The sequence below is a fragment of the Borostomias antarcticus genome (genome assembly GCF_949987555.1).
Source record: "Borostomias antarcticus genome assembly, chromosome: 1".
Lineage (NCBI taxonomy): Eukaryota > Metazoa > Chordata > Actinopteri > Stomiiformes > Stomiidae > Borostomias > Borostomias antarcticus.
Window position 1 is genome coordinate 13,921,898 of NC_140234.1, and position 18,744 is coordinate 13,940,641.

Below are 18,744 nucleotides of genomic sequence, written 5' to 3' on the forward strand. Positions count from 1 at the left end.
GTAACCCCCCCCCCCCCTCCATCCCTATTTAGTGTGATTTGTTACCTGGAAACAGAGATGGTAGTTTATATGTAATATGTGGAACTGAGCTGGAAAATGCAACTTTACCTGTTTCTATGTAATTATATGGTTATATCCTTCCTAAAAACCAAACTAAGGTCACAGTTTATTACCTGGAAACAGAGATGGTAGTTTCTATGTAATAACGTGGAATCAGAGCTGGAAAATGCAACTTTACCCATTTCTATTTAATTATATGGTTATATATATTTCAGAAATTACCAACTAAGCTCATGGCTTGTTACCTGGAAACAGAGATGGTAGATTATATGTAATAACATGGAATCAGAGCTGGAAAATGCAATATCACCCATTTCGGTTTAATTATATAGTTATATCCTTCCTAAAATCTAACTAAGGTCATGGTCATTTGTTACCTGTAAGTTATGGCAGGTATGTAATTAGAAGAAATCTAGTCTGATACTGTAGGTGATACATTATTGGTGAAGGCATGTCAAGCCATTTAAAAACCAATAATAAACATGACAAAGTTATTTGAACTTTAATAGTAACACCAAATAAATAACATTTATTTTATTTTATAAAATGTATATACAAATAAAATAAAGGTCAGTGATGCTTCTGGTCACTCTATACACACACATGATTAGACGTGATATTTGGCTCTAATATCTTTAAAGAGGTGACCAAGGACACCCTTGCGGTGTTTTTGTCCCAACCAATAATTCCACTGAATGAAGGCGAGGTTCTGCTTGAGCGTCTTCACTGTAAGGTTGCCTCTGTAGTGGTAGACGTCTCTGTAGTGGTTAGGGATGGGACGGTTACCCGTGTCACGGTGAACCGCGGTGAAAACAGTAAAACCGGTTACATTTTCATTTATCAAGATAACCGTGCATAAAAAAATAAAAATATAACCGTGCATGACTACGTCACTGAAAAATCATACTAAATGCTGTCTGACTTTGAAAAACATGCTAAATGCGTTCTGACCCTCATCCCCGTTCAATTTCCGAGGAAAAGCCACACAGGTAGCAGTGCGTAGGCGAGTTTTGACTTAAGGCGAAAACAACAACACTACACACACACAACACGGCATGGCCGAAAGTGAGATGTATTTTGGCGGAGAGAATGGCTGAGCGCACAAAGCGATCTAAGGCGTGGTTACATTTCACAAAAGTGAAAGAAAAGGAGGAGGCAAAATGCAACCTGTGCTCTAAGATATTTTCCTGCAAGGGGGGAAATACAACGTCTATGCTAAAGAACTTAAATGGTGCCCATCAGATTAGAATTGGGACTTGCACTACATTTGATAGTCTCAAAGTGCGAGACGGACCAACTCCCTCGTCCTCTTCTACCACCCAAGGTATGCATGCTGTGCGCACCTCAATAAATCCTGTTTCGTTGACATTGACAGTACTGTACTTAAATCTAGTGCTAGATGTCTTCTTTGCTAGCTAGATTCCCTCTGTCATTGGCTGGCTAAAGCTATAACTTACAGTGGTTCATTCATTAGACTAGTAGTAACGTACTGCAGCAAGCGAGCGGTACCTAAAGTTAGCTACCGTTAGCTCGGTGCAGTGACGTTACGTTACTGGGCACAACTAGTGAATGAATGAATGACCGACTGTAGTCTAAGTAACACTACAACGTTTTTGTAGTCTTTAGCAAGCGGATGACAGAGGGAATCTAGCTTGCAACGAAGACATCTAGATTTAAGGACTGTCAATGTTGACGTAAAATAGCCTAATAGTGAATAGCATAGCACTTGCATGTACAATGCTATAGCACTAGCTGGTTAACGTTAGCAAGCTTCAGTGCTTGTCATGTCATGTTGTTATTGTTATTGTTGTGTAAAGTATACTGTACTGAGGGGGACAGAGTGGGAGAGAGAGAGATGGAGAGAGAGGGAGGGAGGGAAGAAGGGGATGGAAAGAGGGAGGGAGATTATCTTTCTCTAATACTGTTTATTTAAGAGCAGCCATTTGTTATGTAATGGTGTGTTGATATGTAAAGTATAGCCTATAGGCTACTTTATTTAATTTTTTGCAGTATAATTTATTTTTTGTCTTTTCACGTTATGCCCTGTGCATCAGTAGTGTCACAAATTAACAATACCAATTCAGTTCTTTTAAGAATGTATAGTTGTCTTGTCTTTCCATCAAATAGTAGAAAAGTAGGGTATTGATAGTGGGATCGATAAAGACTTGAATCATTAAGCAGTTTCAATAATGGTATCAGTATCGATAAAAATTAACGAGACCCATCCCTAACCGTGATAAAACCGTGATAATTTTGGTCACTATAACCTTGATATAAAAATGTCAAACCGTCCCATCCCTAATAGTGGTAGACGATCTCCAAGCTCTCTCGAGATGCTGAGAGTGAGCACCTGTTATTGGGTGAACAAAGAACTTCTGGTGGTTGGTATGTTCAGAAAGATACTGTATAACCATATAATAACATAGAAACTGGTAAAGTTGCATTTTCCAGCTCAGTTTCCACATATTACATATAAACTACCATCTCTGTTTCCAGGTAACAAATCACACTAAATAGGGATTGGGGAGTAACTATATGGTAACTACAACTAATAACTACAGATAACTTGCTTAGTAATTTCCTAGTAATCATGTAGATATAACAGGGTTTATTAGTGGGTAACTATATGGTAGCTACTACTAATAACTACCGATAACTAATAGTACTTACTTGGTAATTTTCCAGTAATTATGTAGATTATGAGTTACATGGTAACTACTCCTGTTAACTACTAGTAATTTGTTGGTGATTCCCTAGTAATAATGTAAATATTACTGTAATGTAAAGTGGTACCTAAATGGATATATCCAACATGCTGTAATATGGTATACATTTATATATCCAACATGCTGTAATATGGTATACATTTATACCATTTATGGTATCCAACTGAATACGGTGGCACCTGCTAAGGAAAATACTGGAGGGCAGAGAGGAGTGGGAAACATTCTTCTTAACATTGTTCATTTTGCTTTGTCAAGTTATTGACCCTGAGTGACAACTTCCCTCCAATTACAAACATCGGACAGTCATCTGGTCAGATCTCATCTGGAAATGCACCCTCACAACTATTGTCAGTCCACTGCCATTGTCCCTGTTTCTGGTACATTCTTCACTGGTCATGTGCAGGAGAGGTCGGTCAGTGACCAAATGAGTCACAAGGTAATAATTACCTTCTAATCATGACATTATCACTGACCAGTAACTGTTTGCTGATTTCATAAATCTGTGTTTTCTTTGTGAATGGAACTGCCTTTCTGGCAAAAACATCCGTTAGGATGATTTGTTTTCGGGAGCTGATGAGATAAGATGACTGGTATGGCAAATGTTTGGTCTGCTTCTCTCCAAACACACATCAATCAATACTGAGGATGGCGTGACACAGGTGAACACAGGTCTTTTTCCTATATGTGCACACACACTCACACACACACGCACGCACACGCACACACTCCCACAAACACTCACACACGCACGCACGCACACACACACACACACACACACACACACACACACACACACACACACACACACACACACACATACATGCACATATCCAAATACAAGTACACACACACACACACACACACATGCTCGTATTCATGTGCACACACACTTGTGCACACATACCTGCACACAGTACACACACACACACACACACACACACAACCCTTATCTGTCCCATGTGAGGGATCAAAGAGCAGGAACATGACAGACTTCAAACACAGCAGGGGGAACGCCAACAAAACAAACGGAGAGAAACGGAGGTAGAGAGGTGATAAAGGAAGAGAAACAAAGTGAAGGACTGAGCGGAGAGAGAGAAAGAAGAGGGCAGAGAAAGAGGAGGACAAGCAAGACAGAGTCTCTGAGAGAACAGAAAGAATAGAAACAATCCCATGGAGATATAATGACTGGGTGAATTCACACACACGCACACGCACTCACACACATACACACACACGCACACGCACACGCACTCACACGCACACACACTCACACATACACACACTCACACACACGCACGAGCACACACTCACACACACACACACACACACACACGCACACGCACTCACACACGCACACTCACACGCACACACGCACACACACACACACAAAACAGAGAACAAAATGTGCATCCCAGGAGGCTAATCAGATAACCTCGTCCAAGTGGCCCGCAGCTCTCAGCCAATCAGCTCTTCCGTCAGTGACATCACTCCGATCAAGAGAGTGCAGGAACTTGATCTGGCCTGGAAAAAGAAAAAAAAACACACCACACACACGCACACACACACACGAAATCAAAACCTTATTGAATTAAAAACCCAGGAGCCTCCAATCCCCATCTCCAATTTCTCCACAAATATCGTTTACCAGAAATGAGGTAGAGAGAGAGAGAGAGAGAGAGAGAGAGAGAGACAGAGAGAGACTTTCATGCTCCAGATACAATTTGGCACCAAAGGCCGAAACTAACTTCCGAACCAGCAACCTGAGAAGCTGCTCTAACAGCTTGTGAGAACACAGACAAACCGTTCTCATCTCTGCTCTATCACACTGAGCTGTCCACAGCTGGGCACATTGAGTAGGCCTATATGGACCCCATTCCCCAATCCAATAGGGTTCTACGAGACCCTATGGTGTCAAACGCACAGTAAAACATAACAATTCTTGGCGGAAGTAAAAACCTATACTTGCTTTGTGTTAAACCCCCGAGCTCCTAAGCTGTTGACATGAGACTGCTTATGTCCACGGATATTATTGAAACAGAACAGGACAACTTGTGAGACCGTGTGGTAACACTGTTCACAATCTGGTGACAGGCTGCCAATTATTAACTAAGATTCTCAATGGAGAGTTTCTGTTGTGGACCGGAGAGTCTAGATAAGGGACATTTACTGTAGGCGTGTGCACTTCTCTGTCTCTTTTAAAGCTGGGATGAATTGACTATTCAGCTGAGTGCATTATAGCACACAGCACATGGTGGAATTACATCCTCTTTCATTCACCGGTAATGGACAGGCCAGATAAAGGCCGCACGTGATGGAAGAACACATGCTAGGTGTGTGTGTGTGTGTGTGTGTGTGTGTGTGTGTCAACAGGGTTTCCATATTGGAGTACAACAGAAATGCACACATGCATTAACATACTGTAGAGTATACACAAGCAACACCTGACACACATGGCATGGTTCTTCGCACACCACACACACACACACACACACACACACACACACACACACACACACAGCACCTGGGGCATCACACATGTTCTGCAGACCGTAGACCAGAGCACAGCTGTTCCATAGTCAGAGATGGGATGTTTTATGAGTCTGTTGAAAGGAGAGTTGCTGACCTGAGACCAGCTTTAACATCTCCATTATCTCTCCAGCCCTGACCACATACTGTAACCATAACCACATAACCATAACCACAGAACCTCAACTACATAACAATATAACCACATAACCAGCCACATAAAAACATAACCACATACACTGAGGGAAATCATTATTTGATCCCCTGCTGATTTTGTAAGTTTGTCCACTGACAAAGAAATGATCTATAATTTTAATGGTAGGTTCATTTTAACAGTAAGAGAAAGAATAACAAAAAAAAAAGTTATAAATCGATTTGTATTTTAATGAGTTAAGTAAGTATTTGACCCCTTCGCAAAACATGTCTTAGTACTTGGTGGCAAAACCCTTGTTGGCAATCACAGAGGTCAGATGTTTCTTGTAGTTGGTCACGGTTTGCACATACAGTAACTCCTCTTTGCAGATCCTCTCCAAGTCATTCAATCAATCAATCAAAGCTTTATTTATATAGCGCATTTCATACCCAGAGGCAACACAATGCGCTTTACAGAGAACAAGGGAGGTGGGCAGACATCCCACCCCTACATATTCCAGAGGGAAGCAAAAAAACAGTATCACCCAGGGGCCAGATAAGTGAGCTGTAAAAATTCTTCCCTGACCCCTCTCAACGAGGCGATCGAGCAAGCTCCTGGAGTATGTTTGTCTACCGGCTAAGAACATTTATAGAGCAATAAATAACATTAAATTACATTTTCAGAGTAAGAGAGGCTAATAACATCATAGGAGAGACATGGCAAACATTGGTGTATGTCTGTGTGTGCATAAATGTGCCTGGGCCCAGATAGAGGCAGGGGTTGGGGTAGGGTGGGGGGTAGGAAAAGGATACGGACCCGGGTTAGGGTGAGGGGAAGGGGATCTGAGCCCAGGACTGGTGTATGTCAGTGTGTGTGTGAGTGTGCCTGGGTCCAGGTAGAGGCAGGGGTCAGGGGTAAGGTGGGGGGTAGGAAGAGGATACGGACCCGGGGTAGGGTGAGGGGAAGGGGGTACTGGACCCAGGCCTAAGGCCGGAAGTGGACTGTTGTATGTCTGTGTGTGCGTGTGTGTGTGTTAACTAATTTGCTACGACATCTGCAGCAGACACAGGGGTATCTATCGGACTCAGGGTGGTCTGCTGGTGACAGTGGGGCATCCACTGGACCTGGTTAGAAGATAGGAGGGAGAGAGAGACGCACTAGGGAGAGGGGAGGCAGAACAGGGTTCGTAGCACACGGAGCCATATATAGAGCAATACATTACGTCAAACTACATTTTCAGAGCAAGAAAGGCTAAGAGCATCATGGGAGAGGTGTGGCAAGCACTAATGTGTGTGTGTGTGTGCGTGCCTGGGCCCCGATAGAGGCAGGGGTTGGGGTAGGGTGGGGGGTAGGAAAAGGATACGGACCCGGGTTAGGGTGAGGGGAAGGGGATCTGAGCCCAGGACTGGTGTATGTCAGTGTGTGTGTGAGTGTGCCTGGGTCCAGGTAGAGGCAGGGGTCTGGGGTAGGGTTGGGGTAGGAAGAGCATACGGACCCGGGTTAGGGTGAGGGGAAGGGGGTACTGGGCCCAGGCCTAAAGCCGGAAGTGGACTGTTGTATGTCTGTGTGTGCGTGTGTGTGTGTTAACTAATTTGTTACGACATCTGCAGCAGACACAGGGGTATCTATCGGACTCCGGGAGGTCTGCTGGTGACAGTGGGGCATCCACTGGACCTGGTTAGAAGATAGGAGGGAGAGAGAGGCGCACTAGGGAGAGGGGAGGCAGAGCAGGGTTAGTAGCACACAGAGCCATATATAGAGCAGTACATTACATCAAACTACATTTTTAGAGCAAGAAAGGATAAGAGCATCATGGGAGAGGTGTGGCAAACCCTGATGTGTGTCTGTGTGTGTGTGCGTTCCTGGGCCCAGATAGAGGCAGGGGTTGGGGTAGGGTGGGGGGTAGGAAAAGGATACGGACCCGGGTTAGGGTGAGGGGATCTGAGCCCAGGACTGGTGTATGTCTGTATGTGTGTGAGCGTGAGTGTAGGTGTGCCTGGGTCCAGTTAGAGGCAGGGGTCGGGGGTAGGGTTGGGGGTGGGAAGTCATTAAGGTTTCAAGGCTGACGTTTGGCAACTCGAAGCTTCAGCTCCCTCCACAGATGTTCTATGGGATGAAGGTCTGGAGACTGGCTAGGCCACTCCAGGACCTTCATGTGCTTCTTCTTGAGCCACTCCAGGACCTTAATGTGCTTCTTCTTGAGCCACTCCTTTGTTGCCTTGGCGATGTGTTTTGGGTCATTGTCATGGTGGAATACCCATCCACCACCCATTTGCTGAGGGAAGGAAGTTCTCACCCAAGATTTGAGGGTATATGGGCCCCGTCCATCTTCCCTTTGATGCGGTGAAGTTGTCCTGTCCCCTTAGCAGAAAAACACCCCCAAAACATAAGTCCATTACGGTGTAGTGTGTTCCCAATTGTTTTCTTGGTGACTATGATCCCAGCTGCCTTGAGATCATTGACAAGATCCTCCCGTGTAGTTCTGGGCTGATTCCTCACTGTTCACATGATCCTTGAAACTCCACGAGGCGAGATGTTGCGTGGAGCCCCAGACAGAGAGAGATTGACAGTTATGTTGTGTTTCTTCCATTTGCAAGTAATCGCACCAACTGTTGTCACCTTCTCACCAAGCTGCTTGGCGATGGTCTTGTAGTCCATTCCAGCCTTGTGCAGGTCTACAATCTTGTCCCTGACTTCCTTGGACAGCTCTTTGGTCTTGGCCATGGTGGAGAGTTTGGAATCTGATTGATTGATTGCTTCTGTGGACAGGTGCTTTTTATACAGGTAACGAGCTGAGATTAGGAGTACTCTCTTAAAGGAGGACTAATTTGTGTGCCTCATCGGCATAGCCAGTCTGTGGGAGCCAGAAATCTTGCTGGTTGATAGGGGATCAAATACTTATTTCATGCAATCGAATGCAAATCCATTTATAACTTTTTCGAAATGTGTTTTTCTGGATTTTGTTGTTGATATTCTGTCTCTCACTGTTGAAATAAACCTACCATTAAAATTATAGACTGATAATTTCTTAGTCAGTCGGCAAACATACAAAATCAGCATAGATCAAATAATTATTTCCCTCACTGTAACCACATAACTTGACAGAATTCTAGTTTTCAGAATCACAAGGGTGTGGAGCGGGCTGGACAGAGGGCTGTAGATTTCAACAAACCACGAGACAAACTAAGTTAGCCTCTGAGCCGACACCTAGTTGTGACACGGGGGGGCGCCTACATCACTCTCACCTCCACGCCCCCTAAAGCCCCGGATCTGGAATGGCTGATCTGACTCCAGGCCTCGGTCCCTCAGCTCAGGACCGGGGGGAGAACAAATCAAATTCCTGAAAGGTGCATTTGATTTATTACACTATTGGGATTGTTCTGTTGGATTCAAATCAAATCAAACTTGATTTATGTAGCACGTTTCATACACAGAGGAAACACAGAAAAGAGGAAGTGAAATGCATGTATATGTAGCCTAACCCTGACACTCATCTTCTTGAGGAAAGCAAAGAACAGTACCGTATTTGAGCGTGTAAAAAATCCTTCCTTGACCTCTCTCAACAAGGAGAGAGACCTGCAGGAGGATAGAGTACTATGGTAAGAAACAGGAGAGAGACCTACAGGAGGAGAGAGCTATGGCAGGAAACAGAGGAGAGAGACCTACAGGACGAGAGAGAGAGAGAGCTATGGTAGGAATCAGAGGAGAGAGACCTACAGGAGGAGAGAGAGAAAGAGAGAGAGAGAGAGAGAGAGAGAGAGAGATCTGTGGTAGGAATCAAAGGAGAGAGACCTACCGGATGAGAGAGAGAGAGCTATGGTATGAAACAGAGGAGAGAGACCTACAGGAGGAGAGAGAGAGAGAGAGAGAGAGAGAGAGAGAGAGAGCTATGGTATAATTCAGAGGAGAGAGACCTACAGGAGGAGAGAGAGAGAGAGAGAGAGAGAGAGAGAGAGAGAGAGAGAGATCTATGGTAGGAATCAGATGTGAGGGACCTACAGGAGGAGAGAGAGAGAGAGATCTATGGTAGGAATCAGATGAGAGAGACCTACAGGAGGAGAGAGAGAGAGAGAGAGAGAGAGCTATGGAAGGAAACAGAGGAGAGAGACCTACAAGAGGAGAGAGAGAGCTATGGTAGGAATCAAAGGAGAGAGACCTACAGGAGGAGAGAGAGCTATGGTAGGAAACACTGTTTCTTCCCCTTTCAAAGACACATACTGTTCTTTGAAAGGGGATTTGTGTCATGAACAATGTCCTCCATTGGCCCCCAACGCTGGTTAATCCGGTGGGCCGCGGCCTCTCGGGGGCCCCAGACACATTGCATCACATTACAACTGGTAATCCCAAAGACAACTAACAAAATGGGCCACAGTCGAAGAGGCCCAGCCCCCCAGCCCTACAGCCCCAGCCTCCCTCGCCCAACCCCAGCCTCGCGTACACGTCAAAGTCCCTCTAACTCAGTAATCCGGCCCCCATAGGCTCAGCTCAGCTCTAATCACTACGGAGGTAATAACCTCTGGCGTGCCAGTAAAACGCGTCATCGACTTCAGGCCATCGAAACCGATTGTGGAACTGCTCTTTCATGTCCAGAGTTCAGCTGTTACCCACACGATTCCTGGAACGTTATGTAAAAGCAGTGGGCCACCGGGTCTATAGGAACTAGAGACGCAGGCAGGGGGGGCAACGGGTTCACTTTCCACTGAGCCGGGAATCTGCAGACTGAGCGTCCCAGTGTCTGCTACATAGATATGGTTGGCCCTACAGAGGGGGCCCATAGGCTCCAGGAGCCTGGAGGGTCACATGTACCAGCGTGGCTTGGTTTACTTATTCAGCACAGTGTTCCACAAGACCAGTCCTGGAAACTCAATGTCCTCACAGTGGGTATACAGTATGTATATAGATGGTCATGTGCCACCATGACATACAATAGTTGAAAGGGACAGTTGCATAGAGATTTATTTTTTAGTTTAGTTTAATTTAGATAGTCAAGTTAGGGTTAGGGTTAGGGTCAGTCTGTCTGTCTGTCTGTCTGTCTGTCTGTCTGTCTGTCTGTCTGCCTGTCTGCCTGTCTGCCTGTCTGCCTGTCTGCCTGTCTGTCTGTCTGTCTGTCTGTCTGTCTGTCTGTCGGTCGATCAGTCAGTCAGTCAGTTAGTCATTCAGTCAGTCATTCAGTCAGTCATTCAGTCAGTCAGTCAGTCAGTCAGTCAGTCAGTCAGTCAGTCAGTCGTCTACAATCTCACAGCAAAATCTACGAGGCTGGAGTGAGGAAGAGAGATGTTTCAGCTTGCTGGCTAAGGCTTTGTTTGTGTTATGGCTGTCACTTCAGGACTCCAGATCAGAGCAGATAGTGGTTATAGCACAAAGGAAAGTAGACATTACAGTTAAATCTAACTGCTGCCTTCTCCTAACCACGTCTCCTCCTGCTTACAGAAAAAGCCTGGAGCTGGACAGCATCAGGGTAGCCTCTTAAAATGGCCGCCACAACAAGGACAAAACAAGACTTCCTGTTGAAATACTAGTTCAGCTCCTAAGAACAATCATAACCATTATAATCACTCTACTGGCCCAATGCCTACAGCTGTTATTCACTGACTCTGAGGCCAGGCTTAGCATAAACATCAAGCCAGCCAGACAACACAAATCACTTTTAAACCACTTAGCCTACTATATCATTATTGTGTCTACGCAGACACTGAGACTACACTGTACATCTCTTTTACTGTCTGACTCGGACCGCTGTCTCCGGGTGGTGAAGAGAGGGACGAACCTCTTTATAAGTCCCAGACTTCCAGTGCTAAAACATACTGATATGACTGAAGGGCAAACAGTGCCACAGTAACAGAATCCTGTAGATACATTTCTATACCTGACTGTTGATTTGTCAGAGTTTCAAGAAGTCTTTGGATTTATGATCACAAAGTACAGTAGAGTTATGTTCGTCCAAATGATAGTGAGGCCGGGAGGAAAGTTACCCCTGTATGCCACATGTTTGGTCAATGATTGCCGACTACGGAATGCATCAGGGTTTTCAGAAAGTATGGCCAGTCAGGTCACACCCCTCTTACCTTTGACCCTATGTTAGCCACGAGACCAGCAGTCCTTTTTATCTAAAAGGTTCTAGGACTGAAAGACGTTGCATTGTGAAGGAAGATAATGGAAAAAAAATGCAACTACAAGAGGTCAAAACATTGGCGATGTCCCCAAGTCAATCAGGACACTGCTCTGTTCATTCCTAGATGTCACTTAGATGTTAATACATGAAACGGGATGTTCTTACAGAATATTGCCTACTCTATACAGTAGGCTGTTGTCTTGGTTTATCTGTAGTAGGTTCTAATCTGTGATGTGATTGGCCGAGTCTGTCTGCAGCAGTAGGATGTTAAGTCGTTCTAGAAGGCCTGCTGCTGAAATGTTCAGTTTATTGCATGATGCTGCGCATATCCGATGGTGTATTATTTGTATGCAGTATGAAGGTGTTTGTTATTTAACGTGACTCTGCATGCTACTTACCCAGTCTGCCCTCCTCCCTAGCATCTTTCCCCTTTATACTCTTAACAGGCCCTGCAGAGGCTGCCCCTGATCCCTGTAGAGGTCCAGCACCACCTCTCACCTTGTCTCTCTCTCCCCTCCCTAGTGTCTCTCCCTCTCGTACTCTACCCAGGTTCTGGAGCGCCCCCCGTTAAGGTCGTCCTGAGGCCCCATGGTCCCTGGAGAAGCCCCCTCTCATCCTGGTCTCCAGCTCCATTCCACTGGGTCTCCAGATGTCCCAATCAAGCCATCACCCCCCCCCCCCCCCCCTCACTTCTGTTTGGCTCATCATGTGATGTATATCCTAAACAGATCCTAAAATGGTGAAGTGCACATCCACACATAAAGAGACACATTCACTGCGCGTTTGTGTTAAGATTTCACATTTATTGAGTTGCTCCAACAACAGATCACAACAGTCTTAGACAGATATCGACTGAAATGCTCGCAGACACACACACACACACACACACGCGCACGCACGCACACACACACACTCACAGTCTTATAGAATAGCATTCTGCTGCCTCAGGAACATACCTACAGGTGCACACAGATTTACCCTGATTCATTATGACATAGAAAGAAGATCATAAACAATCGTTATATGAAAATACATGTCATCATGTCTCCACTTGAAGAAAGTACATAGTTGCGTAATTAGTTTGAACTGCCGTCGATCAGAGGCTGTGCAGTTTATGGTTGATGAGCAGATAAACAGAGAGAGAGAGAGAGAGAGAGAGAGAGAGAGAGAGAGAGAGAGAGAGAGAGAGGGAGAGGGAGCAGACAGGCCTCTGAAAAATGAGAAGCAAATAGAATCAGTCTCTTTGGCGATGTACCCCGTCATCACAATCTGTGAGTAGAGCAGGACCCGACACAGTGACCAGCAAAACCGCCAGGTCTAACAACGTGCATTTCATAGATATATTGCTATTTCAACACCAGACCCTGTACAGTACGAGCCTACAGGCCGTCGCGTGGCGTGACGGTGACGCCGTGTTTGGACTACGGGTGATAAGCGCGGCGAACGGCGTCACCGCCCAACGGCCTTGTGCTCCTCCACATCTTCTCCTTATCCTCAGCTGACCGGGAGATAAAGGTCTCTCAACAGCCAGAACCCAGTCCTTAAGCTTGGTCTGCCTGAGTCACACTCATACATAGGGCTGGGTTTAAAAAATCCATTAATCGATTCTGAATCGATTCTGAATCAAATGATTCAGAATCGATTCATGAATCCCAAAAATCGATATTTTATTTAATGAATGAATGAATAAATGAAGGAATGAATAGTTTATTAATTCATTCAATGATTCATTCATTCATTCATTTTTGGAAATCAGTATCGATACCCAGCCCTAGTATTGATGTGTTGCATAACTTGGCAGTCATGTAATTAAGGTTACAGCTAAAACAAAACTGGTTTTAGTAACACTAACCGAATCGATATTGAATCAAATTGAATCGAATCGAATTGAATCGTGATAATGGATTCCGAACCTTGTGAATCGGAATCGAATCGATTCTTGAAATTCGACTCGATACCCAGCCCTACTCATACACATGGCACTGGTTAGAGAGGCAGGAGTGTCACTATGGGAGAACTGGACTGTTCTGCAGCTGATACATGTTGACAGGACGTGTGTGTTATGTGTGTGTGTGTCCATAAAGTGTATTGAGGTGTTTACTTGGTTCTGGCCCAGGGAGAAGCCCCTGACTGTGTGGCCTGCTAGCAGTGACAGCTGTGTCAACACACTCAAATGTGACACAGACGCCAGCCCCTAAGGGGACCTCCCCAAGTCCTGTGGCTACACACACACACACACACACACACGCACTGGCTTGACCCCCTACCTCCTGCCATGTGAGTTCAGCTAGACCGCGGACCAAAGGGTTAGGAGAGGATACAGATAAGCAGGAACAGATGGGAACCATAAATCACGAGAAGTTGACGTATTCATACTCCGTTACACAGTAATATCCACATATCCAATCAACCACGCGTCTCCGCCGTCTAACACGCTTGTGATTTGGGATTTCATTTGATCGGAATCAATTCCAAAAGTATGTATTTTTGCTTATATTTGATCACTAAAATCATGAAGGTGATTCTCCATCTGGCCCGGTCAGGGAATTGTCTCTAGTCGTGTCCTGACTCCAGAGTGACAGGGAGGACATGTAAAAGGAAGGACAAACAGATACAGTACATACAGTCTGCAGCACATAATAGAATATTTGGTTAAAGAAGCGGTGACATATTTGGCAATTTCATATGAGGGAGTACATCATTAATATACTATTATACAGGACTAGTATTGCTAGTAACTAGTATTCCCAGTACGCTGGTGATTAGCAGAACCACGGTCTTTCCCCTTCACGTCACACCCATCAGTTCATAACGAGGTCCAGGGGAGTCCCTGGAGGATCCATGGGAATTGTAGTCCATCTGCTCGGACAGTTCAGCCCACCTGCATACAGTCAACTCGTCCTGCTCCTGTGCTGTACCTTTACTGGACGCAGACCTACAGTACCTCTGAATGACACATACGCAGTCCCGTGATGATCCGGTTTAGACCGGATCCAGTTCCGTCGTCTGTTTCAAAGTCTGTATTTAATGTTGTGTCTTTATTTCCTAGTTCTCTCAGCCCCCCCCCTCCTCCTCTTCCTCCTCTTCCTCTCTCTCACTACTGGACGCAGACGTACTTCTTCCACCAGGACTTGGACAGCATCTTCATCTTGTCGGCCGTGCTCCTCACCTTCCTCTCCCTCCTCACCCGGCGGTCGGAGTTCCGCAGGCCCACGGCGATCGCCGCATCGAACACCTCCTTCAGGTTCTTCTGGGTCAGCGCCGAGCACTCCACGTACGACACGGCGCCGATCTTGTCGGCCAGCGCGCGGGCGTCCTCCTCCGCCACGGGACGCTCCCTCCGCCTCGCCAGCTCGATCAGGACCTGATTGGATGACCGGAAACAAGGAGGTTACAACGCCGCAATTGCTAAGAATTTATTTACACTATTCATCTCTATTCATCCATTTTTTTGTTGTTGTTGCCATTTTGCATTTTTGTTGTAAATGACAAACCAATCAACCAATCAACCTCGCCCAATCAACCAATCAACCAACCACCTAATCAATCAATCAATAAATCAATCAATCAATCAATCAGCCAACCAAAACGGACCTTGACGTCCTGGCGCAGGTCACACTGCGTGCCCACCAGGAGGACGGGGGTGAGCGGGCAGCGGCGTCGGATCTCGGGGACCCACTTCTCCCACACGTTCTGGAAGGAGGCGGGGCTAACCACGCTGAAGCACAGCAGCAGGGCGTCGGTCCGAGAATAGCAGAAGTGGCGCAGCTTGTCAAACTCATCCTGAGAGAGAGAGAGAGGGAGGGAGGGAGGGAGAGAGAGAGAGGAGAGAGGGAGGGACTGTTTATATTGTATTGGATATTACAGTACATCGTTTATACGGCTTAAGGATAGAGTGGTAGAGAGAGAGAAAGAGAGAGATGGTGAAGATAGGGGGTGAGGTTGTGTGACATGGTATGCGGTGATGTCATTGTGTTTGGATTATGAGGTATGGGGAACACTGCACTAACAAAGAAGGGTTGTCCTGATATAAACCTCTTTCATCAGCTAAAAACAATGTTTGTGCAGAGCACAACGCAGAGATTAATCCTGACCTTTTGCAAGTCTGAACATAATGACAAAATCCATCAAAGAATTCTAAACATTTTCTTTTTCCAAAATAGGGGCCTGTTTAATCCCGGGTAGCGTTCAGCTGAACAAACTCCGAAGTGGGTGACGTGTTTCACCTCAGACTTCATACAAACAGACACACACATACGCGGCACCCTCTCTCTCACACACACGCATACGCACACACACACACACACACCTCTGTTAATATCTCTATGGGTCAAGGTAAACAACGTACGTAGGACATCAAGTGGAGAGTGGTGCTGATTATCAGACTCTGAGCAGTGTGTAAGTGTGTGTGCGTGTGTGTGTGTGTGTGTGTGTGTGTGTGTGTGTGTGTGTGTGTGAGGGTGTGTGCGTGTGTGTGAGGGTGTGTGTGCGTGTGGTTTATACTGGCCAGTAGATAAGAGCCCTGCCCCCTCAGATCAACACCGAGGAGACAGCTTTGACTATCGAGGCCCTCCCAGTTTATGGCTTGAAACCCCACACACAGACTCCCTCTCTCCTCTCTCTCTCCTCCCTCTCTCCTCACTCTCTCTCTCTCCACCCTCTCCACCTTCTCTCCTGCTGGTATAAACCCCACACACCCTCCCTCTCTCTCTCTCTCTCTCTCTCTCTCTCTCTCTCTCTCTCCACCCTCTCCACCTTCTCTCCTGCTGGTATAAACCCCACACACCCTCTCTCTCCTCTCTCTCTCTCTCTCTCCACCCTCTCCACCTTCTCTCCTGCTGGTATAAACCCCACACACCCTCTCTCTCCTCTCTCTCTCTCTCCACCCTCTCAACTTTCTCTCCTGCTGGTATAAACCCCACACACCCTCTCTCTCTCTCCTCTCTCTCTCTCCACCCTCTCCACCTTCTCCACCTTCTCTCCTGCTGGTATAAACCCCACACACCCTCTCTCTCTCTCTCTCCACCTTCTCTCCTGCTGGTATAAACCCCACACACCCTCTCTCTCCTCTCTCTCTCTCCACCCTCTCCACCTTCTCTCCTGCTGGTATAAACCTGACACACCCTCTCTCTCTCTCCTCTCTCTCTCTCCACCTTCTCTCCTGCTGGTATAAACCCCACACACCCTCTCTCCTCTCTCTCTCTCTCTCTCCTTTCGTGCTGGTAGAAACCTGACACAAACCAAACAACTGGCTGTGAACGGGTCTCCTGTCCTGTCCTGCTGCCCCTCCCGGGCTGCCCTGGCTGGGTGCTCGGCTGTGTTATCTGTTCAGTCATCTGATCTGCTGCTCTGTGTTTGTTGTGGCACCTGCATTCAGAGCACGACGTGCATTTAGCTTGGATACACGGTGTTATTAACGTGATGCAACTTCCTCTGTCCTCCACTCGAGTTCCACCCAAGGTCATACCTCTACTGTGAGAGAAAGGGTGTGTGTGTGTGTGTGTGTGTGTGTGTGTAATCTGCTGACGCAAGTCTCTCTGAGCAGGAGACCACTCTGTTTATCAGTCAAACTAACAGCTGCTATTGCTTCTCTCTGGTAGCTCTTTCTTTCCAGCCTCTCTGATCTCTCTCTCTCTCTCACCAGATCCCTCTCTCTCTCTCTCTATATATCTCTCTCTCTTTGGCCTTGCGCTCTCTCTCTCTCTCTCTTTTCCCGTCACTCCCAGCCCAGTCAAACTCTCTGTTCAGCTCTCGTGAGCGTGCGTCGGTACTGTGTTTGCTAACTTTATCTGTCTTTTTGCCCCGGCATGCCCCATATGTGACGAAAGAGAGAGAGAGAGAGAGAGAGAGAGAGAGAGAGAGAGGACAGCGAGAGGACAGAGAGAGACAGAAGGAGTGGATTTAAAGATTACAGACAGAGCCAGATCCCTAAGCTAGCTACACGGCAGTAACCCTGCAGGTAGAGGTGTTGGTGTTGCTTGTGTTTTGGCTCCAGCGGTTAGGAGATGTAACCACGGCATGAGGCCCGCCAGGCCCGGTCCTCCTACAGACAAAACAAGAGGCGTGTTGTGAAACGGTGTTATTGGGGTTTTGAGGACTGGCAGTACACCGCCTAGCTGGGTGAGCCTCAAAACAATTACTCTCTGGGCTGGATCCAGACTGTTACCACACCACCGCCACCCCTGCCCGGAGAAACAGCCAGAGCACAGCCAGCACAGCCAGAGCAGACCGGCCTAGAGCACCGCTAGCCTAGAGCAGACCCAGCCAGCCAGAGCAGACCAGCCTAGAGCACCGCTAGCCTAGAGCAGACCAGCCTAGAGCACCGCTAGCCTAGAGCAGACCCAGCCTAGAGCAGACCAGCCTAGAGCACCGCTAGCCTAGAGCAGACCAGCCTAGAGCACCGCTAGCCTAGAGCAGACCCAGCCAGCCAGAGCAGACCAGCCTAGAGCACCGCTAGCCTAGAGCAGACCAGCCTAGAGCAGACCAGCCTAGAGCACCGCTAGCCTAGAGCAGACCAGCCTAGAGCAGACCAGCCTAGAGCAGACCAGCCTAGAGCACCGCTAGCCTAGAGCAGACCAGCCTAGAGCAGACCAGCCTAGAGCACCGCTAGCCTAGAGCAGACCAGCCAGCCAGAGCAGACCAGCCTAGAGCACCGCTAACCTAGAGCAGACCAGCCTAGAGCACCGCTAGCCTAGAGCAGACCCAGCCAGCCAGAGCAGACCGGACTAGAGCACCGCTAGCCTAGAGCAGACCAGCCTAGAGCAGACCAGCCTAGAGCACCGCTAGCCTAGAGCAGACCAGCCTAGAGCAGACCAGCCTAGAGCACCGCTAGCCTAGAGCAGACCAGCCAGAGCGGTCCCAGTCAGAGCGGTGCCCGGGAGGGAGGGTTAGAGAGCAGAACGCTTTCACACCCTGTTCTATTCCTCCAGCTCATAACAGCAGTTAGAAGGCTTGGCGTCAGGAGCAGAGCCTGGAGGAGGAGCTCCTACTCCCCTGCCCCGGCCTGTAGAGAGGGAGGGAGAGAGGGAGGGAGGGAGGGAGAGAGGGAGGGAGAGAGAGAGGGAGAGGGAGGGAGAGAGGGAGGGAGAGGGAGGGAGGGAGGGAGAGAGAGAGGGAGAGAGAGGGAGAGAGGGAGGGAGGGGAGAGAGGGAGAGAGAGAGGGAGAGGGAGAGGGAGAGGGGAGAGGG

General features: G+C 47.3%; 1 protein-coding gene across 1 annotated transcript in view; it reads right to left on the reverse strand.

The window, feature by feature from the left end:
• Positions 1–12,378: 12,378 nt before the first annotated feature.
• LOC311310123 (uncharacterized protein) overlaps positions 12,379–18,744 on the reverse strand; it is a gene marked incomplete at its 5' end in the record, with an annotated part of 17,654 nt that continues 11,288 nt past the window's right edge. Inside the window, 2 exons of the mRNA XM_084439538.1 lie at positions 12,379–14,921; positions 15,152–15,340. Of these exons, the coding sequence (XP_084295664.1) occupies positions 14,655–14,921; positions 15,152–15,340 (456 nt within the window). The 3' untranslated portion in view covers positions 12,379–14,654. The remainder of the gene's footprint in view (positions 14,922–15,151; positions 15,341–18,744) is intronic.